The sequence below is a fragment of the Antechinus flavipes genome, chromosome 4, assembly GCF_016432865.1.
Source record: "Antechinus flavipes isolate AdamAnt ecotype Samford, QLD, Australia chromosome 4, AdamAnt_v2, whole genome shotgun sequence".
Lineage (NCBI taxonomy): Eukaryota > Metazoa > Chordata > Mammalia > Dasyuromorphia > Dasyuridae > Antechinus > Antechinus flavipes.
Window position 1 is genome coordinate 368,721,156 of NC_067401.1, and position 25,990 is coordinate 368,747,145.

A 25,990-nucleotide genomic window follows, 5' to 3' on the forward strand; every position below is an offset into this window, starting at 1 on the left:
GGGTTTTCCACTATCTCAGTTTCCTCATCTGCAAAGTGGGAATAATAATAGCTCCTTTCTTACAGGGTTGTTATGAAGACCAAATGAGATAACATGTATAAAGTGCTTTATAAAGCTTAAAGCACTATATAAATCTAGCAAAAAGTTATTAATTCACTTCCCTGGCCAAAAACAAAAATTAAACTATCCTATCTCTTTTGAGATCACACTCTGTCACCAAGGCTAATAAACTCAGTATTAACACTGAGAAGAGCTTCCCTTTCCCTCCCCATTTCTAATCAGTTGCCAAACCTTATCAGTTCTTCCTCTGTAATATATCAGTCCCATTCTTCAAATTACAAGTTTTGACATTCATTACCTCTCCATGAAATTGCTGGAATAGTTTCCTAATTTTTTCCCTTCTCCTGTCTAATCTATATCCTCCATATAAGCTTCCAAAATAATATCTCTTAAGAGAAAGATGTAGCCACATCATTCCCTATTCAAGAACATAAGTGGTTCCTCACTGTGGCAGAAACACAATATAGAATTTTCCATTTGTTCCTTTAGTCCAACCCACACATTGGTTCCCACTTCTCTTTTTAGTTTTATTTCAGTATTTTTTTTTAGTATATCTTTCTTTCTTACTTTTTTTTAGTATTTTAGTATTTATTTCTTCATATAATGTTCCTGCCAAACTGTACAACCAAGCTGTTCCTAATCTCAACATGCTCTTTCCTATTTCTGTGTATTTGTACCATGCCAACAATATATTCCAACCTCATCTCCTCTTCTCAAAATTCTTGTTTTTCTTCAAAAGCAGCTCTAGTGCCTGTCATTTCTACTGTGCAACCTCTACCAGTACCTCCAGCTGCTATTTTTCTCTCTGCTTCAAATGATCTGTGATAAATTATGTTTACTAAATAGAATATAAGTCTCTCAGATAGGCTCTATTTCATTATTTCTTGACTATAGATACTGTCTACAGTTCTTTGAACCCAAGAATATAAAATCTGACATTGCTTCCATTTTTTTTCTCCTTCTATTTGTCAGGAAATGATGGGACCATTTGCCAAGATCTTAAGTACGTCTTTTAGTTTGGTTTGGTTTGTTAATTTTATGTTAAGCTTCAAACTAGCCTTTATAATCTCCCTTTTCCCTCTCATCCATAGGCTTCTTAGATCTTCTTCACTTTGTACATCAAGTTATATCATCTATGTATCCGAAATTGTTGATATTTTTCAAACCTTAATTTCAGCTTTTGATTCATCCGGCCTGGCATTTTACATGGAATACTCTGCATATATTAAATCAATAAGTTGACAAATTATACAGCCTTGTCATGCTTCTTTTCCAATCTTAAACCAATCAATTGTTTTATTCATTTCTAACCATTATTTCTTGATTTCCTTGTAAGATCCTTAAGGGACAAGTAAGATAATCTGGAACTCCCATCTCTCTGAGGACTTGCCACCTTTCATTGTGATCCACACACTCAAAGGCTTTAACATAGTCATTGAAGAAGAAATAGATTTATTTTTCCTAAAACTCCCTTACTTTTTCTATAATCCAGTAAATGTTGGCAATTTGGTCTCTGGTTCTTTTGCCTCTTCAAAAATCAATTTGTTCTTGTAATTCTTGGTTCACATATTGATGAGGCCTCGTTTATGGAATCCTAAGAATAACTTTGTTGGCTTATGAAATGAATGCAATTGTTTATTAATTTGGACATCCCTTGGTATTACCATTCTTTAGGATTGGGAGGTAAACTGATCTTTTCTAGGGCAGTAGCCACTGTTGTGTTTTCCAAATTGAATGCAGTATTTTAACAGCATTATCCTTTAGAGTTGTAAATAGCTCAGTTGAAATTCTATCACCTCCATCAGCCTTTTTGTTAGCAATGCTTCCTAAGGCCCACTTGACTTAATTCTCTAAGATGTCTGGCTCTAGAACAGTAGCCATACCATCATGATTAAAGATGTTAAGATATTTCTTATATAGTTCTTTTGTGTATTTTTATCACCTCTTTCTAATTTCTTCAGCTTCTATTCCTACCATTTTCTCTTCTTTCATGAGGTTTTCTTGTCAAAGATACTGAAGTGATTTGCCATTTCTGGATCACCTTTGGTCAAAACTCTGCACTATGACTTATCTTAGGCAATTATGCATGTTATAGCTCATAGTTTCGTTGAGTTATACAAGCTCCTCTATCATGACAAGGCAGTGATGGGGTAAAAGTGGGAAGCTATTAGGTTTATACTCATAGTGTTTAGACACAGAGCTATGCATTTGGTAGGCACTAAATGTTTATTGAATTTAAATAAGTTTCCCCAAAGAACCAAGGAAAAAGCTAGAACATGAGCCCTGGCAATGACCAACTAATTAAGAACTACTGCTATAAGAAAGTACACTGGATTCAAAGATTTGTTTTTTTTTCCTTTTTAACAAATCCATAATGGGTATATTTTAATCTCAGTCTTTCTGAAGCAAGGATGGAGGGGAATCCTTAGCTAATTAGATTCTAGTTTATATAAGTTTTGTCATACACTTCCTTTTTACCTGTTGTTAAATCTTAAATCATACCTCATACAAGAAAGGCAAAGCTGTGCTGTAGCCATAACAAACAGATGAGTCCGGGAGTTCTTTAGGTCCTTGAGATTTAGTAGTATTTTCTTATCTGTCAGGGTGGGGTAATTGAATTGTTCTTATTTTGTTATTTCCAGAATCTACCATGTAATACATATGCTCAGTTTTCACATTCAAGTTCTCTGTGAGGTCAGTGCATACAAAAGCAAATTGTCCCAGCTTCCTATCCAGTTGTAACAATCAGAAGAATAATATTTCTCAATTGATGCAGTCCTCATTTCTTCTCATGGCAGTACTTAATAATGTTGTTTATATCATTAATGCAGGACTTGTAGGTGAAAATGCCCAACCAATCCCAGAGACCAACATTGGAAACCGAATGCTTCAGAACATGGGCTGGACACCTGGGACAGGTCTTGGAAGAGATGGCAAGGGGATGTCGGAACCAATACAGGCTATGCAGAGGCCCAAAGGATTAGGACTTGGATTTAGCCGACAAAATACCACACCACCAAGTAATGTCTCCAAATCAGGAAAATCTGCCTAAGAAGATGAGGGTATACTTAGAATATTTCCCACAAATCTAGTTGTTTTCAATGTACAATATAGCTTCCATTTATGAAGCAGCAACCAACATGCCTCAAATCTACCACACCAGAGTTCCTTTGGTGTTTAGTCCTACCTCATGAGTGGGACACAAATTTCAGTCACAATTCATGGTGCTAAAGTGGAATCCTAATTGTGCTTGTTTTGAATATTTTAAATCAACTTATAGTGATAAAATAAAGCCCATTTTTCTCATTAAGACTTTTAGAAATAAGCAATTGCAGACACCTTTACCTGGGGCATGTGAGGAACATGCATATGCAAACATGTTTATGTGAATGAGTTTTTTATGTTCTTCACATTATCCAAAATGTTAGTTAACCCAGAAGACTAGAAAGTATAGGAAGATACTTCTTTGGTAATCGTGATAGCTCCATATTCCTTGAGTTTGACATTTTGAGAAGATTTGTTAGTAGAGTGACACCCATCAGGTCCCCATCTTAAGTTGACATGTTATACAGTTTTTATACATGACAACCAATATCTACTTATTTTCCTAGAAAATTAAGACAAAAAATATACATTATCATCTCTTGATAAAAGATCACCACTGAGTGCCCTCAACACTACTGAAATGCAGTTTTTTGTGCATTTTTACCTCATTTAGGATCTAAAATGGACAAATGTTGAATGAAAACATATTTTTAAATTCACCCTGACTGAGCCGTATGATCTCTTAATTTAGACCAGCCTCTACCTCTCTTCCCCTTAAAAAAAAAAGTTCATCTTAAGATAACTCAGTTATACCAAACTGATTTTAAATTGTGATCATTGCAGCAAGGCCTTAGAATAAAAAATTGATTCTAATAGTCCTGGAAATAGAGAGATTTCCATTAGTGACCTACCCAAGATGTAAATTCTGAGATATTCAAGGGAACAGCCAGACAAGTGAAAAAAACTAGCTGGTCCTTTAAAATCAAACAGGACAGGCATTTTAATTATGTGCCTGATTTAGTAGTATCCAAGTATTCACCAATCATGTACTGCGCTAAATACAGACACACTTTTCATCTATATAAAATACTATTCTGTGTTCTACCCTGTTCTTATTGTTTTTAAAGTAGTATTAATAATACTATTAAAATGTGAGTTTTTATGGATGACTAAATGTCAGGGTAGTGCATTAGGAGGCTTCTCTCAAACGTTTTTGTAAATCAAAACACAAGCACACTCAACCTACCACTTCCTCATCCTCTGAAGAAAATAGTGATGATTTGGAAGAGATGGGCCTGCTTTTAAATGCCTTGAAAGTTTTTGCCAAATACATACATTTCTTTTAAGAATTATCCTCTTTTGAATTTGTGATGGGGAGTGCCCTGGGAGTAGAAAGGGCAGGAGGGAGAGGGTGATAATAGTTCGCTCTTTTGTACTGCTAGCCAAATATTCATGTTGCACAAAGGAACTGGTTTATTTATGAATGTTCAAGTGTGTTGTATAGGAAATTAGGTATGTGTCTGTGTGTCTGTGTGTCTGTGTATCTGTATGTTGTACATTTAGAAAGGTGACTTGGGCAAAATGTGTCTATGGCTTTAAAAAAAATGGTAGCATATAACATCCTCAGCCATAATGGGAAAAAGTTTTAAGAAATGTCATTATCTGAGACTTCTACAGCTCTAGAATTGTGAAAATCCCAATTTTTCAACTCATGGTAGAATTGTCTCTCTCCCTAAGTGATCAAGATTTGACTAATAGTTGTTTTTCAACTTCATTGTCTGGGATGCAGAATTCTAGAGAACTCAGTCACAAAAGGGAAAAATTAGTAGTGAGCAACTGTTTTGGATGAAGTCTACAATTGTGCATGGCAGCATTCAATCTTAGCTTGTTTTTATTGCTGTGTTCGTGAGATGAATCATTTCTTCCACATAAAGTGGCTGCTCTAAGACTTAGCATGGAACCACATAAAGCCCTTGTGGTCCTTGTAATTAACCATGGTACTTGTGACACATACCTTGTTCTTAATGTCATTGAATGTAAAATAGCTGTCATCCTTCAGAATTGATATACTATGTGTGGCACACCAAGAATTTAAAATACTTAAAAACACATGTGAACCAAAGTTCAGAGCGGAGACATGGGAATATCCCAAGCTGACTTGACACGCACCCGCATCTTTGCTCCAGAGTCTGTATTAATTCACCATGAATTCACCATTCCTGTGGCAGAAAGATATCCAAGGTGACTTGTCAGTGTACAAATTCAGGTCTGAAATGTGGAAGATTCTTATTTTCAATCAAACCTTCTCTGTTAAAGCACAAAACATTCTAATTTAAATGATGTTTTGGACATTACCACAGGTGTGTTTTTGTTTTTGTTTTTTTCTTTTTTTGGTTTTGGTAGGTTTTTGGTTTTTTGTTTGTTTGGTTTTTTGCCCTTAATGATTCCTATAGGACCAAAGCATTCAGTGAAGTGTGTAATTTAGAATGACTTGTTTGTCTCTCCATAGAAAGGTAGCAAGATATTTTCTCTATATTGGCATAAGATAATGCTTCTCACCCTTCTTATTGGCCTAATTGATTGCATTAAAAATCTTTGTGGAAACTTTAGAAATACAAAGATCTTACAATGACATTAATCTACTCTCAGATTGCCAGATTACCCCATTCTCTGGCAATGGCATTGAGAGTTTTGCCGCAAAATGCCTTTGAATTAGTTCTCCATCAATTTTTTTTATCAGTTAGTACTACTAAATTGGACTGTGATAGTACTGCACATTTCAGTTTTTTCCCAAAATTTCAGTATATTGAGGTTTTATCACACTCAAATATAGTTATCTTTATTTTAAAATAATATGGAAGGCTTTTCAAAATCTTATTGCTATCTGAAACTAATTGAATCATCTCTACACTTGATTACAAAGGCCTTCCAATTTATACTATGGCATCTACCAACAGCAAAACTATAGTTGAGAGGAAATATATGTGTGTACCTATATGTATATGTGCATGTGTCACTACATGTGCCTTCTGATATACATGCATTGAATTTAAAATATGCATTATGTTCCTATGTTTATTATCTTTACACTGTGTACTGATATATTTGTCATTAATTGAACAGTTGATTTGATAGCCATTTCATTTTGAACAAATATTTGGAAAAAATCACTGTTAACATGCTTGTTTTAACCATTTCTCCCACTACATTTGTGTTCTTTTTTCTGTAGAAATGTTTAAGATTGTTATTCTAAAATAAAACTACATGGGCAAAAAATAATTTAAAGGTATATAGAAGGCTGTGCTAACAATTCAATGAAAATGGAAAAAAATAAAGTGTAAAAGACATTTTCTGGTTAAGCACATTTTTGTCCTTGACATACTATATCTTTTAAATGAGTTTTCTCTGTACATCAAATGGATCAGGAATTTAAGGAAGAAACACTTTATGCAATTCACTTAGATTATAAACTCCTTGAGGGCAGAGCTAACATCTTGTATTTCTTTTTTATTACCGTATATACTGCCCAATTTTTGGGCAGAAAATCCCCTCCTCGGCTTATACTCGAGTCACTAGATAAAACATGTGTAAATATCCCTTTGAATGCCCCCCTGCTGTGTAGTATACAGCGCGAGTGCCAACTGTGATACTACAGGGCCCGCCGTTGCTACGGTGATGCGGCTGTTCCTGTAGTGTCACAGTCGGTAACTGGACTGTATACTAATGCTGGCAACCGCTCTACATACGTATACCGGCACCCACTCTCCTCCTCCGTGGGCACCGGTGCGCTACCTAAACCTACTGATATAATAAGTTTTCCCAGATTTTTGGGTTAAAATTAGGGGCCTCCGCTTATATTCGGGTCGGCTTACACTCGAGTATATACGGTACCTAGTAGAACCTTTATTACAATCATCTGCCCAAAGTGGTATTCATTAAGTGTTTATTAGTGAAATAAAACCTTATGAAAATGAACAGGCACCTCCATACACCCGTCAGATTGGCTAAAATGATAGGAAAAGATAATGATGAATGTTGGAGGGGACGCGGGAAAACTGGGACAGTAATGTATTGTTGGTGGAGTTGTGAACGAATCCAACCATTCTGGAGAGCAATCTGGAATTATGCCCAAAAAGTTATCAAGCTGTGCATACCCTTTGATCCAGCAGTGTTTCTATTGGGCTTATATCCCAAAGAGATCTTAAAGGAGAAAACGGAACCCCCGTGTGCCAATGTTTGTGGCAGCCCTGTTTGTAGTGCCTAGAAACTAGGAAACTGAATGGATGCCCATCAGTTGGAGAATGGCTGAGTAAACTGTAGTATATGAATGTTATGGAATATTATTGTTCTATAAGAAATGACCAGCAGGATGATTTCAGAGAGGCTTGGAGAGACTTACAGGAACTGATGCTGAGTGAAGTGAATAGACTCAAGGGATCATTTTATATGACAGCAACAAGATTATACAATGGTCAGTTCTGATGGACAAGGCTTTTTTCAACAATGAGATGATGCAGGCCAGTACCAATGGTCTTGTGATAAAGGGAGCCATCTGCACCCAGAGAGAGATTGTGGGAACTGAGTGTGAATCACCACATAGCATTTTCACTCTGTTGTTGTTTGCTTGTATTTTATTTTCTTTCTCATTTTTTTCCTTTTTGATCTGATATTTCTTGTGCAGCATGATAACTGGAAATATGTATAGAAGAATTGCACATATTTAACATATATTGGATTGTTTGCTCTCTGGGAGGAGTTGGGCTAAGGGCAGGAAAAAATTTGGAACACGAGGTTTTGCAAGGGTGAATGTTGAAAATTATCTATACTTATGTTTTGAAAATAAAAAAGCTTTAATAAAAAAATTAAACAGGTACTAAGAGGTTCTAGCCCAATATAGCCTTTCCAACCATTTAGGTTGGTTTGGCCAATAATCCTTATAAAATAATTGTTTTGGCTCTAGTTAGTTTATTGACCATGTTCTACAACAATGGTCAAACTAGTTGGGTCTTATCTATAAGTAAATGTGGAGCACTAGAAAATATATGTATTTTTTATTTGTTCTTTCTTCTGGCATTATTCTTATACCCCAGCTGCAGCTGTAATCAACTTGGTAAATTATCCACAGATTTGGTCTTAACACAAAAATTATGACATTTATTGAAATCTAATCTAGACTTAACTATTAGATTTGTTAGGCACTTACTCTTACCTAAAAATTCAGACTACACTCCCATGTGGACAAAAGTAACAGTGGCATTAAAATGGCTTGAATAATACTTTTAAATTGTCACTAAAGTCCGTCCTATTGCCTCATTATGATATGGAAGTGACCTTAAGTTCTTAAAGATTATGTCAGTAAAATACAACTCTGGGTGATCCTACTTAGCTAGAAAATTTTTGTAATAGACTTGATATCTATCAATCAACTTAGCCAGAGGACCTAGCTAAGCATAAAAGGATAGTTTATTTGATATATAACAATTCATGAAACCTATCTCCTAAGATGAAGATGTTTGGGAGAAAGAGTTTGCATTGCTCTGAGAAAAGGCAGTGGCTACACAGATAAAACTAGGATTCTTTAAATACTGTATTAATAGCAAAAACTTATATGGCACTTTTAAACTTTACAAAGCACTTTATAAACATTATTGTGCAATCTCAAACCTATTTAGGGAATTTGAATACATAATACTTCAATAGATCTATGATCTCATTAATGCGTGGATATTTTCTTCAATAGAGCTCATAATTCATCCACACCTTATCCTGTGCAACTCTTTCCAAATATCCTGTATGTAATTCCATCACAAAATATAAACCAAAGTGGTAGAGACCTTCCTTTGGATCACTTCGTATTATAAGGAATACCCATGTCCTTCCCCTCAGATTGATATTATTAATATTAATATTACTATAGGTTAGATCACCTGACATATTATCAGTATTATTACTATAAAGTTAGCTCACCCCATTTCTATTAATATATATCTGTAACTACATACATTTTTGCTAATACAAAATTATTGTTGGTAGAATACTTTACCTTATTCACACTTACCATATATCTTTCCATTGTCATTTCAGTGACCTACAACAATGATACTTCAAGAGTCAAGAAGACTATTTGGTAATTTAAAAAATAGGTTGGGGAAATGTTTGTTTCAGAAGAGAACTTTGTAATAATGAAACAATGCAAAATTCCAAACCATAATCCAATTAGTCAAAAAATATTAAGTGATACTACTAGATACAATACTACTTGCTGGAAAGAAAAATATCAAGACTGAAACAATCGACTCATAAGGAGTTTGCTTATATTCTAATGAAGAATCATCAAGAACACATTTAAGTATAAACAAAATAAAATCTACCCCAGTTGCAGATTTAATTATGAACTCAGTTCATTGCCCATCTTTGATGTCTGTTAAGGTATATGTATGAATAGTTGAAGATATCCATTGAATACATCACATCCTAGTCCAGACAATAGTAAACAAATAATAAGCACAGTGGTATCTTATATCCTTCATAAATCTGAATCAGTTGTGTGGCTGTAAAATGTAATGTGCCATACAATTTCTCTGCAAACTTCTCTTTTTTCCTACTTTATAATCAAGGATGTTCTCAGTATTATTCTAATAAAGATTTTGCAACAATTGGAAAATGTGTACATGGGTGGATAGTTATTAAGACTTTCTTGATTGCCATTTTTTCTGTCCATAATTTTTCTGGGAACTTAGTATCCTCCTTATAACTGTATTAAAAATAAACTCTGCAGGACCCTCAGAATTGTGTCATTTCCAGCATAGACCTCTCATGACTAGACTAGATTTGTATGGTCTAATTCAAATGCTTTTTACATTTTAGTTTTCTTTAGTTTCATATAAAACATGTGATAACATGATTATAGATGGAGAAAATCGTTTGTTATAAATGTTTTAGCAGATCTTTTTATTATGCACCTGCTTGTTATCTTCCTTCCCTATTTGTCCATACATTCCTTTAAGAGCTGGTTTAGTTGGATTTCTTTCCAAATTCTCTGTAACCTAATTTATCCCTTTGCTGTTTCTTGCTATTTTATCGTAACATTGTTCATTATCTTTCACAATCCTCTTCAATGAGGTTTTATAAATTAGTACATATTTTTAAAAAGTGATACTTTTACATTCCACTTCTCTCTTCCCATTTGAAAAGTAGATTAAGCGTTTGTTATACAGGTGATATCTACGGTCTCATTATAATTGATTGATATTGGTTAAACTTCCTAAGGAAATGATGACAGTCTACGTTGTTCTGTTCTTTTATTCATTTCCCATTTTCCACCATCAACAGTCAATCGAAATATTACAGTCAGGATATAATTACTTAAGTTACCTGCTGCATCTTCTCAGTTTTATTATTCTAATTTGATACTGATTTTTACCTTTGCTCTAATAAGTCAGTAGTCTGCTAATACATAAATCAGAAAATTAAGAAATGAATATTCAGAATTCAGAAAAAAATAAATCGCCAGCCATTTCCTTTCAAAACATGAATTTATTTAGTTTTGTGGACATTATCAATGCTTACAATATCCAGTGCTCCTACCACTTTTGACTCTAACTCTCCTTTCAGAAAGGATTCATGACAAAAAGTATTAAGCATCCATATAGTTTACAGTCATTTTCATGGTATCCATTCCATGAAATACTGACTGTTACCTTTGGAATCACAGTACAACCAACATAGTGTTATTCGTGATTCTGGGGGGTTGGGAATCCATGAATGAACCACTTTCCATTTAACTATAACTTCCATTCATTATCTGTTTTCATTTACTTTGATATCAAACTCAGTTCCTGTTGTTGCATATCTATTAATTAGTCCCCGGAATGAATATTTTACCTTGAGAGTTAATTTTTAATGGTTTAAAAGCTAATGATTATTAACAAAATTCTTATCTCTTTTCATCTTTTCTGTCATCACTGAAGAAGTGGAAAGAAAGTATGCAGAAATGAAATTCATTTTGATTTCATGGATTACCATGGATAAAGAACTAATTAATAATCAATCTGTTAATGAGACTAATTGTGTACTTATAGTATAAACACACTCTGTCACCAGTCCCATGCTCAAGACTCTCCATCATGATATCAGAGTTTGTAATCTAGACAAGTCTTCTAGAACCAAGGTCACCATATTGTGACTTTGGTATAGAACTTTGTAAAAGATCTTAATATTGACATTTTTACAAATGAGCTTCCAGTTGGAAGTTATGACACAAATAAATATGTTAGGTTGTGATGGAAGTAAAAGATATTTCAGACAGAATACTCATGGAATATTTGAGGAAGAAATGAATACTTTCAGAATGGGAATTACAGGCAATTACAAATTTTTTCAAAGTGCTCTCAACGTATGGTCCAAAAAAATTATACATTCTAGTAAATCCTTAAATACACAACTTCATTATAGAATATTTTACTGAAAGATTTGGGAATATATGAAACTGGGAATATTCTAACTTCTTTATACATTGGAAATTGATTGATATGCTTAAATTAGCAATTATATGGCATCTTGGTCAGCTGCTCCACTATTTAAATAGTGTGAACTACTTGCTTTCATCCATTTTTCTGTTGGAGCTGTGATGATTAATTCAGTAATTCATTTGATAATTTTTGCCCTTATAATCATAATACTTTTAAGTGCTTTAAAGTATGGAAAGTCAACACTATGGGGTAGAAGGATTCTCATTTTAAAAATAGGGAAACAGACTCAGATAAATTAAGTGACCTGCTAAAGCTTAAGTAGCTAGTAAGTAAATGTCTGAGCCAAGATTCTAACCAATACTCCACTGACCCTACTGCCATCACTATGCCTTTAATTTGAATTATTACCCCTTTCTTAATCTTAGGTTCTTTCCCTTCCTTTAGCCTATTGTATTATCTACAAATAAATATAGGTTCTTTATGGGTTAGCTTATCTTCATTATGAGGATGAAAGGAAATGAGAATTTATGTTTTTTGTGAAATTTATTGTTTGTCATTCATTCCTAATTCTTCTATGTCTCTTACTGAGTTCAACTTTTTCCTTATACATGTATGTTTGTTTAACTAGCCAAACCCATTGTGTTTTCTATAGGGCCAAGTAAGCTTTTAAACTCTACCTTAATTCTAGCATCTTTTAAAACATCTTTCCAATCAAGCCATTCTCCAATTGATAAATGGTCAAAGGATATGAACAGACAATTTTCAAATGAAGAAATGAAAGCCATTTCTAATCATATGAAAAAGTGCTCCAAATCATTATTGATCAGAGAAATGCAAATTGACAACTCTGAGATACCACTACATACCTGTCAGATTGGCTAAGATGACAGGAAAAGATAATGCAGAATGTTGGAGGGGATGTGGGAAAATAGGAACACTGATACATTGTTGGTGGAACTGTGAATGCATCCAATCATTCTGGAGAGCAATTTGGAACTATGCTCAAAAAGTTATCAAGCTGTGCTTATCCTTTGATCCAGCAGTGTTTCTACTGGGCTTATATCCCAAAGAGATACTAAAGAAGGGAAAGGGACCTGTATGTGCAAGAATGTTTGTGGCAGCCCTTTTTGTAGTGGCCAGAAACTGGAAAATGAAAGGATGCCCCTCAATTGGAGAATGGCTGGGTAAATTGTGGTATATGAATGTTATGGAATATCATTGTTCTGTAAGAAATGACCAGCAGGATGATTTCAGAAAAGCCTGGAGAAACTTAAATGAACTGATGCTGAGTGAAATGAGCAGGACCAGGAGATCATTATATACTTCAACTACAATACTATATGAAAATAAATTCTGATGGACATGGCTCTCTTCAACAATGAGATGAACCAAATCAGTTCCAATTCTTCAATAATGAAGAGAACCAGCTACACCCAGCAAAAGAACACTGGGAAAAAGAGCGTGGACCACAACATAGCATTCCCACTCCTCCTGTTTTTGTTCGCTTGCATTTTTGTTTTCCTTCTCAAGTTATTTTTACCTCATTTCTAAATCCGATTTTTCATGTGCAGCAAGATAACTATATAAATATGTATACATACATTGTATTTAACATATTTAACATGTATTGGTCTATCTGCCATCTGGGGAGGGGGCAGGGGGAAGGTGGGAAAAAGTTGGAACAGAAGGTTTTGCAAGGGTCAATACTGAAAAATTACCCATTCTTAAGTCTTATAAATAAAAAGCTATAATAAAAAAATAAATTAAAATAAAAAAGACATCTTTCCATAAGATTCCATTTAATAGAGATCACTTCTTAGTATTAGATATTTTATAATTTAGTACTACATTTTAGAATGTGTTATCTTTGATCAATTTGTTGTCTTGTCAAGTATTGCAATCTCTGGCATGCTTTCTGATTTAAACCTATGTTGATAATTTATTTAAACTATATAAAGTATTTGTAATATTGCACATGTTTTTCCTAGTCACATAAATTCACAGATCTGTGTTGGCTATATAAAACAATTAGGCTTTTTCTTGAGTGATGGGATGATAACACCAGACAAAACTTTATTCATCATAGAACTATAAAGGTTGAAGGGTGGGGACCATTTTTCAAGATGCTTAACTCCTAAAACCATGTAGATCAAACAATCTTCATTTTAACACATTTTCCCAAGACACCTTTGCAGTGACTTAAATAAATGGGCTACTGAAGGTTTTCTCATTTGTCAATCAATGACCCTTTGAATAATGAATTCTGGTTATGATAAATTGAATGAAAGCTTTCTACACTATAAACGCTCTTCAATATTAGCAAAGACAAAGTCAACAAACAAACTGGCAGAGAAACAGATTTAAACCTCACCTCACAGTCTCCAATGTTTATTTCTATTCGAATGCCTCGCCCCCCCCCCAAAAAAAAAAAAAAAAAGCCATGAAAGGTACTAATTAAAGATGTGGTAGGAATATATTTTTTTTAATTTTTCTATTCAATCAGAGTGGTGATCAGTTCTTTCCTCTTCTGCCCCTCCCCACCCTTGACCTTGGAGCAAGAAGAGAGGAGTATAACTACATTTGATAAATCAGCACCAAACAAAAATATTGAGGACCTTTTAAGGACAAGATGCTATAATGATGTACTCTCAAAGGAATCTATAGTCCTCTTTGAAATCTTTCCTTCAAAGCACTTTATCTGATCCAATGCAAAGATCCCTTAAACTGCATTATTCACTTTTGAAGTAGAGTTGTTGGATTGTTTACATGAAAGTCAATAAATCCATTTTGTGTCCTACCCTATCATTATATAAACCTGGCCTTTTTTTTAGTTGTCTTCATTCTAATAAGTGGTAAAGTGCTGTTAATAGCTCACTTAAGGTGCCATCCATTACCATGAGTTATTGCTAGAACTAATTAATAGAGCTGAAATTATTTTGTAATGAGAAATTGAAGTATTACAGTGTTTTAAAAGAAAAAATTACAATTCTTTGGCAATTAAGGTTTAATAATGAAAATAAGTCAATCATTTTTTGTCATAGAAAAATTTTGTGACATATACTATTTATACCCAATGTGTTACAATTGTCCCACCTACCCAAATCATGAAGGAAGTGAATTAGACCCAGAACACAGGTAGAAGTACAGATGATTTTGCCTTGGTCAGCCACAATTACAATTTTTTTCTGTTAAACATAGCTAGACAGGAATAGATGATTTCCTAAAGTTCCTTTCAGTTCAAGGATTCTGCAGTTCAAAAGAGAATTTTTTTTCAGTATGAACCACTGCATTATCAGTCAGAGTCACATACACTATTAGTCATCTTATTTCATACTAGAAAGCTATGTGTCTCATAAACCTGCTTTACCTTTTATATCTTTTCAAAATGCTCAATGAAATATACACTAAGTTATATGTGATATTAGGGAGAGGTTTATTGTATATTAGGATTTTCCCCCTAAAATGTGAGTAGGAATGTTGGGATGAGAGATATTGGGATTTTTTTTTCCCCATCAGTAGGTATTAAATACTCATTTATTTATCAGGTTTGCAGTAATATACACCCAACTGACAACTGGACCATGAAGGCTCCTTCTGCTGGTCTCCTACTAAGCACAGACTCATTACTTTATACACCTGACATTTTAAGTAGATCCAGATTTGTCTCCAGCAAGTCAGTGCCATTAACTGCCAGTAGTATGATCTACTATTGCCACTTTTGGCTTTATCTGTACATTAGAGTTGTCTTCTGTCTTTGAATTGTCAGACAGCATAAATCACTTCCTGATTCACAGACCTCACTTGCAGTGTGATATAAGACTGCACCACAATTATTTCTTAATTTTTTGGTGTAAAGTTAGATATCAATAAAATTTTAATTTTTAAAATAATCACTTTGATCATTACTAGAGTTTGTATTGCTAGATTTTCTGATTATGTGGGTATTTATTTAATTCAACCAAACCTACCATTGTTATTGAGTCATAATACTGAAATTACATAATTATTTCTCTTAGTTCCTCCCTTTTCACTTCCAAGAACTTCAGAATTCTTCTTGCTTTTGCAGTAGGAATATATATACACATATATACATATATGTAAACTGAACATGTCACTAGATATCCTGATATTTCTTTTGGGGGTGGCGGGAAGTGGCGGGGAGAGGGAGAGGGGATAAGATGGAGAAAAGGCATTTGAGTGTACTCTTTTATGATAAACATAAAAATGAGATTTTTTTTACCCTCCCCCCAAAAAAACCCAGATATGAACATTAGAAAGATGAAGAGTATAACATAAAGGAAAATTAAAGATAAAGTGGTCCAAAAAAGAATTTTTTAAAAAGACTCAATGAAGAATTTTTCAAATATTCAAAAGAGGAGAACAGAAGGAAGGACAGAAAGAATCATAGACAAGCAAGATGACTTTAAACTTATATTTGAACATACACAATTTCTTAAAATAGGAACAACAGGGACCCATAGTTTGATGTACAATTCTCTTTTTCTGTTTTATTACATTTAGAAATGTAATTATTTTACTTTAGGTTTTAAGTTCAAAATTAAACAAAAAAAAATCAATAAACATTTATTAAGTGTTTACTATGTGCCAAGTGCTATGCTAAGCACTAGAAATTGGGTTGACATTAGACTTCTAATAGTGAATTTCTTAAGATGGATATTTTACATGCTAGAATTCATGTGTATGTTCATATTTCTCTAGTGGAAAAGTCTATTTTGAGCCTTTAATTTACAATCCTATTATTTTTTTAAAAAATTAGAGAACTCATATTGTACACAGGGTCCAAATATTCAATCATGAAATGGATGTGTCTGTTTTGGGTGTGGAGGAATGAGGTACTAGGTTGAAAGTGGGAAATGAAAATGTTTTTTAAATACCATGTGTCAATTTTGTGTTACTATATTTAGGTAGCATTTAAGAAGGTGGGCCATATATTTTAAGTTTCGGTATCATGGTTACTGACAACTTGGAGAACACACAGCCTTTTATTGCCAAAGTCCCATTTCCTTTGAGCTGACATACTTGAGCTATTTCACCATCACAAGACAGCTTAACAAAATCAGCAAACACAATTGTCAAGCACACACCAAGGAGCCTTCTTGTTTTGACTCCCATGCCATTGTATTTCTCCATTAGGTCTGTTAACAACTACACCAGAAACAAGCAGCAGATTCCCCCACACACCCCGCCCCAACTCGGTGAGTAATTGTCTGCCCAGCAGTGACAGATGTGCAATATAGCAGCTTCTTCAGGAAAAAATTAACAGTTTGTCCAGCATGTCAGCTTGCTCTTTTTAGTGCTTCGGAGGTCTTGGCCCCATTATGGATGATTTAGAAATTGAGGCAAGCAAAGACCAGCTGCCTGAGTTGAAAGCCTTAGTTAGTAGGCCTCATCTGCATTCTAGGATTCACTTACATCCAGAAATTGGTAGAGCCCCTCTGGCCACAAGATGAGTATGGGCTGACAATGCCTTGATTTGTTGAGAGAGAGAATAAATGGGTTTTTCAGAAGATGAGGAAATATCACCATTACTGGCCAATTTACAGCATTTTATCTGTTCTTCAAACATGTCACTTTTGTTATTGTTGCATGGTAATTACATAGTGAAACGGAAAGAAAACAAATTCTGGTTACGTATTCAGATGGATTGCAAAATCATATAATCCTGATAAATGCCCATTTATGATACACACGGATGAAAGGTTCATTTTAATTTTGAATAGCTAGCACATCCATAAATAGGATATAGGATTAAATCCCACAGAATCTGATTACATCAAAGCAAATAGTATTTTTCTTCACTTTTTCAGAACCAGGAAATTCAAGGAGTGCCATAAGGTATTTTCATAAACAGGATTTTCATGAGCCAATATAAAAAGTGGATTGGGAGCTGTGAAAGAAAAAGAAAAGAGAGAGAAAAAAGAAAAAAGGGGGAAAGAAAGAGGGAAAGAAAAAAAAGAAGGAAAGAAAGAGAAAGAAAAAAGAAAAGAAAAAGGGAAAGAAAGAAAAAGAAAGAGGAAAGGAAAGAAAAGAATGAAGAAAAGAAAAAGAGGAAGGAAGGAAGGAAAGAAAGAGGAAGGAAAGAAAGGGAAGGAAAGAAGGGAGAGTGAAAGGAAAGGAAAGAAAGAAAGAAGGAAGGGAGGGAAGGAAGGAAGGAAGGAGAGAAGGAGGGAGGGAAGGAAGGAGGGAAGAAGAAAAGGTAAGAGAAGACATTCATCTTGTTCTGGCAGTTGGTCTTAATAGGTATCTTAAGAATCAGCTCTAAGCCCTATGTTGATATTTATTCGTTTTGAAGAAATGGCATTATGGTTAAAAGATTAACTAGCCACTTCTAGAGGCTCTTCAAAAGCTTAGAAATTGAAAGGTCTAATGTTTGTTTATTGGTTGCTTCTAAAGCAAATATTCCAGAAATTTTCAACTCTTTTCATAATTATCTTTTTAATGTTAACTTTCCACTTCTATCATACCATTTACCAAACTACATGCTCACTAAAATGCAGCCAATCCATCTTGAGTTGAAGAGCAGTATTATTTTTAGATGCCTTTTCTATAATATATATTCCTTCATAAGTGAAAACTACTCTAGAATATCCTTCTCTCTTTACCAAATATGTCCTACTCTTTTTTTCCTCTTCCCTTTTTCTTTCCTCTCCTTTCTCACTTTTTCTCTACTCATGTTGATGCCCAAATTCACATGAAGTAGAAAACTGGTCAGAGTTGTGAGCAGGGGATTTAAAGCTGGAAGGGATTCAGAAGCCATTATGTCCAATTCTTTCATTTTATAGATGAAGAAATAGATTTAAGGTGGTAAAGGTCCCACAGTTTAATCATTAGGAACTAGATTTGCCCCAATTAATGCTTTCTTCCTCCTCAGTTGTTCTCTCCAGGTGTTGCCTCCACCTCTTCTCTATCTCAGTTCCTTCACTGTAAAATAAGGATAATCATACCTACCACACCAATTTCACAGAGTGCTTAAGAAGGTCAGAGATTTAATGTCCCACTCAGGGACTTGCCCTGAAATAGAGCTACCTTGTATTGGAAGGAGAGTATCAATATTCAGTCCAGCCACCTGGAATCCATGTCAAGATTGGGCTCTTTTTCCTAACTCCCAGTTACATTGATGAGTCACATTCCCAGAAGGGACCCAAATATAAATTAACCTCAGTCATATAGGGGTAACACTTGAGGGACAGTGCAGTTTCCTGTAATGCTATCAGCTCAAGTCCTCCATTCTGCTGTGTAATCCCAAATATCAGTCACCAGTTACAATTAACATCTCTATAGCATTAACTTGGTGAATAACACCCAATGATAAATTTGACCAATCATATAAAATTTTTAAGATGATATTTATGAAAAGATATATCAAGAACAAGCATTACAAAGAAGTTTCTCCAAACCATTGGCACATTTCAGTCTCTTTTCTCCTCAAGCCTTAGGGAAAGTAAGCTCAAATTTAAGTTGTTGTCTACAAAGCATTCTATCAATCAAGTTCACTTCTGAATGAATAGGATGCTCTGTTACAATGGGTCAAGCAGGTCACTTTAGGTTTGCACTATTTTTATCTCTACCTAGACTGCTAGAAAGCTCTGAAATTAATTCCAATCCCTGGATCTCTAGTGATTCATTCTCCTGATATTTAGAAGCTCACAAGATCTTAGTCATCTCCAATACTTCATATTTTTAAAAAAAAATGTAAATAATAGATACAAAGACAGAAGCTCACAGCTTCCTGGTGACTGAGCCAGAGACCCCCTCCCACACCTGGAGCCCCCCTGTAGTTTGTGATGAGAGAATAATTGCTTTAGTTGACTAATATCGTTTGTAAAGACAAAATAACTCTGGCCTAGTAGCCAATATAAAGGTCCCTTTTCACCATAAGAATAAAATGACAGTAAACAGTCATAGAATATCAGCTCATGTTCCAAAGACTATATGGGGGTAGAAAGTGGGAGCTGCACATCATTGCTAAGAACTGGCTTAAGAAATGGCCATCACAAATTTTTATTTAGTCAACCTCATACTATTTCGGGGGTTTCATCAGGTCCCTCACCAAAACATTAGGAACTGTCCAATATGGCCCTGTATCCATTCTCCATGCCATTTGTCCAAGAATCTCCTCAATCCAACCTTCTCTCACCTCTTTCCATTTCTTATTCAGAGATCAATAATATATATTACCATTGCTACTGGCAAGAAGGTTACAGTCTATTCTTCTATGGCTCTATTCATAATCCTTCTGACACGCCATCATTTCCCATTATATTCTTCCCCCTTGCAGAAGCCCCTTGAGGGTCAGGACTGTCACCCAGTATCTATTACATAACAAGTGCCTTAAAACTGATGAATTGAGTTATTAAATTTTATATATAATTGGTACTCCATGATTTTTATTAGTCAAGACCCATGCTCCTTAATCCCTATTTCAGGGCCTATTAGTAACTTTTCTTACAGAGACTACCTGTAGAAAGACACAACTTAACAAATATGCTATCTGAATTTAATGGACTGTGCTGTAAGAAGTATGAATAATAGAAACAGCTAGGAGGCACACTGGAGTCAGACACTACCTGTGAGAAAGTTTGTTAATCTCCATTTACCTCGGTTTCCTCTTCTGTAAAAAGAGCATAGTAATAATACCTACTTCCCAGAGTTATTGTGAGGATCAATTGAAGTAACATTTGTAAAGAATGTAACATGTTAATAAGGCTCAACACATATTAGAAACCATAAAAAAGCTACTTATCAATTATTACAGAAAAGCATGAAAAGACCTATGAATTGATATGAAGCAAAATTAAATAGAGCCTACATTCACACATATACACATATCTACACAATGACTACAACAATGTAAGAAAGAATAAGCACAAAATAATAGAAAATAAACATTGAAAGTTTATAAAGAAGCACAACCCAAAGAAGAGTTATGAGATGTCCTTTGCAGAGAAGTGTGAAACATCATAGGTATTTTTTAGTTTTTTTTTCTTTTAGGAAAAAAATAACATATTATTGTGGGATGATTCTCTGAAAGGATTAAAAGGGGAAATTTAGGTGATTGGTGTAAAACCAAAAAAATACAAAGAAATAAATGAAAGACAGTTGCTTGGTTTGGCTGGAAGTTTGGTGCTAGGGTGGGAAGGTAGGACTGGAATCACCTGAAAACACCCTCTCCCTGTATTGTATCCTCTGGGACATTCTCTATTTCTGGATTATAATATGTGACTGAGATAAATGAGACTGGAAAAGAAGGGGTCCTTGCCTCCTCTTAGGATTTCCTTGGAACCCTGTGGCCAATTTGTGCCCTCTGAGCAGCTCAAACTTTTAGAAGCCAATCCTAGGTCACTTCTGACAGAAATGGCCTAACTCAGGCTTTAACCAGGCTCCATGTATGACCTTGCCCTCTGACTCAAGGGTCCTGGCTGACAAGGTTATCTCCTCAACAGGATCAGCCAGCGCATAATCCTCTCTTGTCATTGTTTTTGTTCCACCCAAAGTCAATCAGATTTTAGTAGTACTGAAGAAAATTCTCACAATAAGGCTTGGACATACCCTTACCCAGATGTCAGAGTTGATTGTCTTTAGGTTGCCAATGAGATAATAAATGTGCTTGTTGAGTGGCAGAACTATGTAAACAATGGAACAAATGTATTGTAATATCTGTCTGGGTTGGACCCCTGTAGGCAGATCCATGAATCAGTGAAAGAAACTTTTTAAGTCTGAGGAAAAGATGGATGTGTTGAACAAAAGGATCAGAACAGATTAGCAAATGGGGAAACTGAAGACATTACACAGGACTGGTTGGCTAAAAGCTTTTGGAATATTGAAAGCAAAACCATGCTTTGGATTCCATCATGACTAGGTGGAAAAGGGACACTCACTCACCCTTGTTTTGAAATATGTTAGAATTTGTAGCATTCAAAGAGTAAGATTGTAGAGAGTGGATAGTCCCAAAGACAGACAATGGATCAGGAGAGAAAATCAGTGTAGCATTGAAACCATAATTTGATGAGGAAATGAAAATTCTTTATAGGAAAACAATCCTGAGAAGGAAGAGAGGGGGAATATCCACTGGTTCATAACACGTCCATAACAAGATATTCAAAACACAGTTAATGAGTAGATGGAACTATACATGAGAATACCAGTTAGTTCTCCCTTGCCAATTGTTCCCTCTATTATTTTATACCTGAACTGTAGGGAATAACTGCTTTTGTGCCACACCATGTACTCCAGAAGGAGAGACAGTATAATGCCTTTGTATATAGCTTCATTTCTTTTGTACTAATTACTTGCTTTAAATAGAATTTTGTGTGGTCATGTTGATTTTTATGAAAAAAAAAATCTTAAAAAAACACTTTAATGAATGGTGATAAAATACTTATGAACCAAATTTCACATTTCCATTTCAGATTATCCCCTTCAATTAAGATTTGTCTGGGAAAAGAGAGAAAAAAGGGGAGTTGTTTGATGAAACACAATTAATCTCAGGTTATATAGGCTCAAGATTCCAAGAACAATTACAGAATGAATTACAAAGCTCAAAAAAAAAAATTTATCATGTTGATTCTAACTCAAGATGAATTCTACTCTGTTAGTTAAAGATGCTTTGTTGTAAATATCTAAGGCAAACCTCTCTATGAATATTGTTATTGAGATTTTATGAAAAAAAAATTATACTAGGAGTTCTTAACCTTTTTAGTGGCATAGACCCCTTTGTCAATCTGGTGAGGACTCTGTACTACTCAGAAGACAAAGGAAACCAAATATATATATTTTTTTAAAGATACCAAAAAGAAAATTTAAAACATATTCACAGAACTCTGATTAACAAGATCATTACAGGAATCCTACTCCAAAGCAGGACACCAGCCTTATTAAAAATCTTCTCAGAATCAAATTAGACACAGAAATATACAAATTTTAAAATTGTAAAGTTACTCAATGGACATCCCTTAAGTTGGAATGCTAACATATAGCCAACCCTTCTCTTCTGAAAGATTTATTGTTATTCATCCATTTTGAAAAGGACAATGACATCGTAGGGTAACATCTGGATTTGTACTTGATTTGAATTTAAGAGAATTAGAGGCACATAAAGTGTTCTTCCAGAATCATAGAAGTCCATCACAAGATAGAAATCAAGATGACTGGCTGTGGCCTAGGACGCAGTAGATGTCCTAGCATTCCACAGCACCTGCTTCAACAGCCTCCATGGTTTTTAGAACAAATTATTCTCCTCTGCCCATTCTGTCAGGAAATCTTGAGGTATGCTTCCCCCAACTTACTGATAGGTTTGAGGCCTGCATTTACTTTCAGCCTGATTTACCAGTGAGTACAAACCCATTATCTTTAAAGATAGCCTATTTCACTTTGGGAAAGTTCTAATTGTTAAAAAAAAAAGTTTTTCCTTCTACAAAGTTAAATTTGCCTCATCACTCATACTCATTGATCCTGATTTTGTTCTCTAGGGCTGAGCAGAATAAATTTAGTCCCTTTTCCAAAATACAGTTTTCAAGGACTTGAAGATAGCTATGATGTTCTGCCATCCCAACCCTCTCTGCTAGCCTTGTCTCCTTCAGGACTAAATATATCAATTCTTTCAGTGACTATAGTGTGGACTTCAAAGCCCTTCATCATCCTCAATCTCAAATTCTGGACGTTTCCAGTTCATCAGCATCCTAAAATGGCTACATTCTGCCTCAATTTCTGACCTAAAGATTGAATCTATTAGATTAGCTATACCACATATAATAATAATTTTTTAAATTTTTTAATAAAATCATCTCTAATAGAAAATAAGTATTTTAAATTAATTGGTTAAATTTCCCTTTTTTTTTCTATTCTAAATCCTAACACACTATGAGATGAATTAGGTCAAGGCATGAAAGTCTCAAACTGAATATTCATCAGGGAGGCCATGTTGTATAGCAGGAAAACTACATGATTTTGAAGTCAGAAACTGTGAGCTTGAATCCTATCTTTGCCATTTTTTAGCAATCTGGCTTGGAGTCATTCCCCATGTCATTCACCACAGCCTCAATTTCCTAGTCTATAAAATGGAGATAGTAACAATACCTGTAATGAGTACCTTGTAGTGTCATTATTAGGCTTAATTGACATTATGCATATAAAAGGTTTTGTTTTGTAGCTTTCACTGAATATAGCCATTTGCCTTATTTTGATGGACCTATACCTTGCAGTATTTTCCCTGGATGACATGCTATTATGAATTAACTGCTGGACCTAAAATCACAAAGACCTGGCTTCAAATCTTCCATTAAGCAAGTTTATTAACTGATGTGAGCCTCAGTTTCTCCTTTTGTAAAATGAAGATTACAATAATGGTTTTCCTCTTTTGTCTAGAAGACTACTTTTCAGCATGTTGTTGTGCCTTGGATCCTTTTTTTGGAACAGGTTGAACTAAAAGTCCTGTCTATTGAGGTCTCTCTCAACTGGAAAATTTTATGATTTTGTGAATAACTTTCATCCTTCCTCATGAGATAGGAGATGAGACTAACATAAAATGATAAAAAAAAAAAAAAAGCTTTACAATTTTAAAGGGATAGATCTGTGCTTTCACTGGATTGGAAACTCCCACGTGAGGACAATCCTTCTACAAATGCACCTTCTCTTGAATTAATAATTTTAGAGAATTGCCTTGAGCCCAGAGAGTTTCAATGATTTGCCCAGGTTCATACAGCCAGGATGGGTCAGAGGTGGGAGCAGAGCTGGCTTCGAAGTCAGCTCTCTATTCCTTATGGCACTGTCTCTTTATGCTAATATGAATGCCCAATCTAAATGTCATCTGTTATTAAGAATTCAAACAACATAGTAATATAGCTCTGAAAAGACAGAAAACTGCTTCTTTAAGTCTTTTCTTTGCATTTCATACTGAGTCATCATAGAGAAGCACTGTATTTGATCCTTTCCCCTTATACTTAACTGTGTGACTTCAGGGAGATCCCTTCAATCTTCAGAATCTCAATTTCCTCATCTGTAAAATGGGGATAATGATAATAACATTCTATCAAATTAATTGTGAAGTAACCACATGTGAGCAATTATGATCATCAGATGGGTGAGTATATTTCTGGTTGCCAAAGAATTGATCTTTCTATGATTTTTTTCTCTGAAGACTAGTCACAACCCTTTATAATGCTCCCATCCTGCCTCCAGTCAATTGTTTAGAAATAGAAAAATGTAAAATTGCTTCACATTTACCAGCATTTATTAGGCCCTGAATATGTCCACAGTACTGTATTTTTACTGTGCCTGAGGATACAGAAATGTTAAAAAACAAAACAAACAAACAAACAACAACAACAACAACAACAACATTAGGCCTCAAGGAACTTACTTCAGTAGCTTCCCTGCAAACCTATTATCTATCCCTCTCACTGACCTATAGTACCCCTCACTTAAAAATAAAGAGAATCCTATTAATTCAATTCAACTAATCTATTATTTAATTAAATTCAAATTCTTTTTATAGACCATTTATAGACATTATAGAGAGGATGTAAATAACACTAAGTCTTAGGGAAAAGGTCAAACCAAAATTGTGAAAATTCTGAATTGTTAACTATTTTCAAAAGATGTATGAGCTTATATCTTCCAAGTGCACAAACACTCTAAGCTAGGTTAGTTAAGAGTTGCTTAGTAGAAGTCCTTATGGTGCCTACTTTAATGAACAGATGAACCTGCTTTAATGAATAAATTTTGAATTTACATGTTAATTGCACATATGTAAATGGTGCTTCCAAGATACTTGGGTTCCTTAAAAGTTTATTCTCTCAACTAGTTTATTTCCTCCCAATAATTTTCTTTAGTCAATTATCTTAGCAAAGCCAACTTTAATACTGCAAAGAAAAAAATTTTCAATAAATGTCTGAATTATTGACATAGTCTAAACTAGTGAGATCCAAATTATTGAGACTTGACTGAATCATAATGTACATATTTCTTGACTTATTAGACCCAGATCTAATTGGACTCCTATTCTAATATGGAATCCACTTGGCCACAATGATAACAACATAGCATCATGACCTTGGGTTTGTGTCAAAGTGTCATTTCCCAGAACAGAAAAGAATAAAGTGATGGCTTTTTTCTTTTTTTAAGGGCCTGGGGTCTGGTGGCCTTAATTCTGCCAACATTTTGAAGAATTGGAGTGGATTCTGAGAAAATCAAGACAAATGATTAAGAGGCTGAAGGAACTGACTTAAAGAAAAACAGATGAGATGAATGGTGGAGAGTTCACTAAATAATGACTATAGAAGAGGTAAGATAACTCCCAGAGGATGAAAAAGGAATAAATTTCCAGAAATAGTTTTTTTTTTTTTTTTTTGAGAGATATCTTTTTGTTCTCGTGTGAGAAAAATTTTGTATGCAAT

At 34.5% G+C, this 25,990-nt stretch overlaps 1 protein-coding gene across 3 annotated transcripts in view; it reads left to right on the forward strand.

The window, feature by feature from the left end:
• The window catches only part of GPATCH2 (G-patch domain containing 2), a 452,239-nt gene extending 442,470 nt beyond the window's left edge, over positions 1-9,769 (forward strand). For all 3 annotated transcript variants that reach the window (XM_051998289.1, XM_051998291.1, XM_051998290.1), the window contains 2 exons: positions 2,892-3,080; positions 9,190-9,769. In XM_051998289.1, the coding sequence (XP_051854249.1) occupies positions 2,892-3,080; positions 9,190-9,236 (236 nt within the window). In that variant the 3' untranslated portion in view covers positions 9,237-9,769. The remainder of the gene's footprint in view (positions 1-2,891; positions 3,081-9,189) is intronic.
• Positions 9,770-25,990: the final 16,221 nt, after the last annotated feature.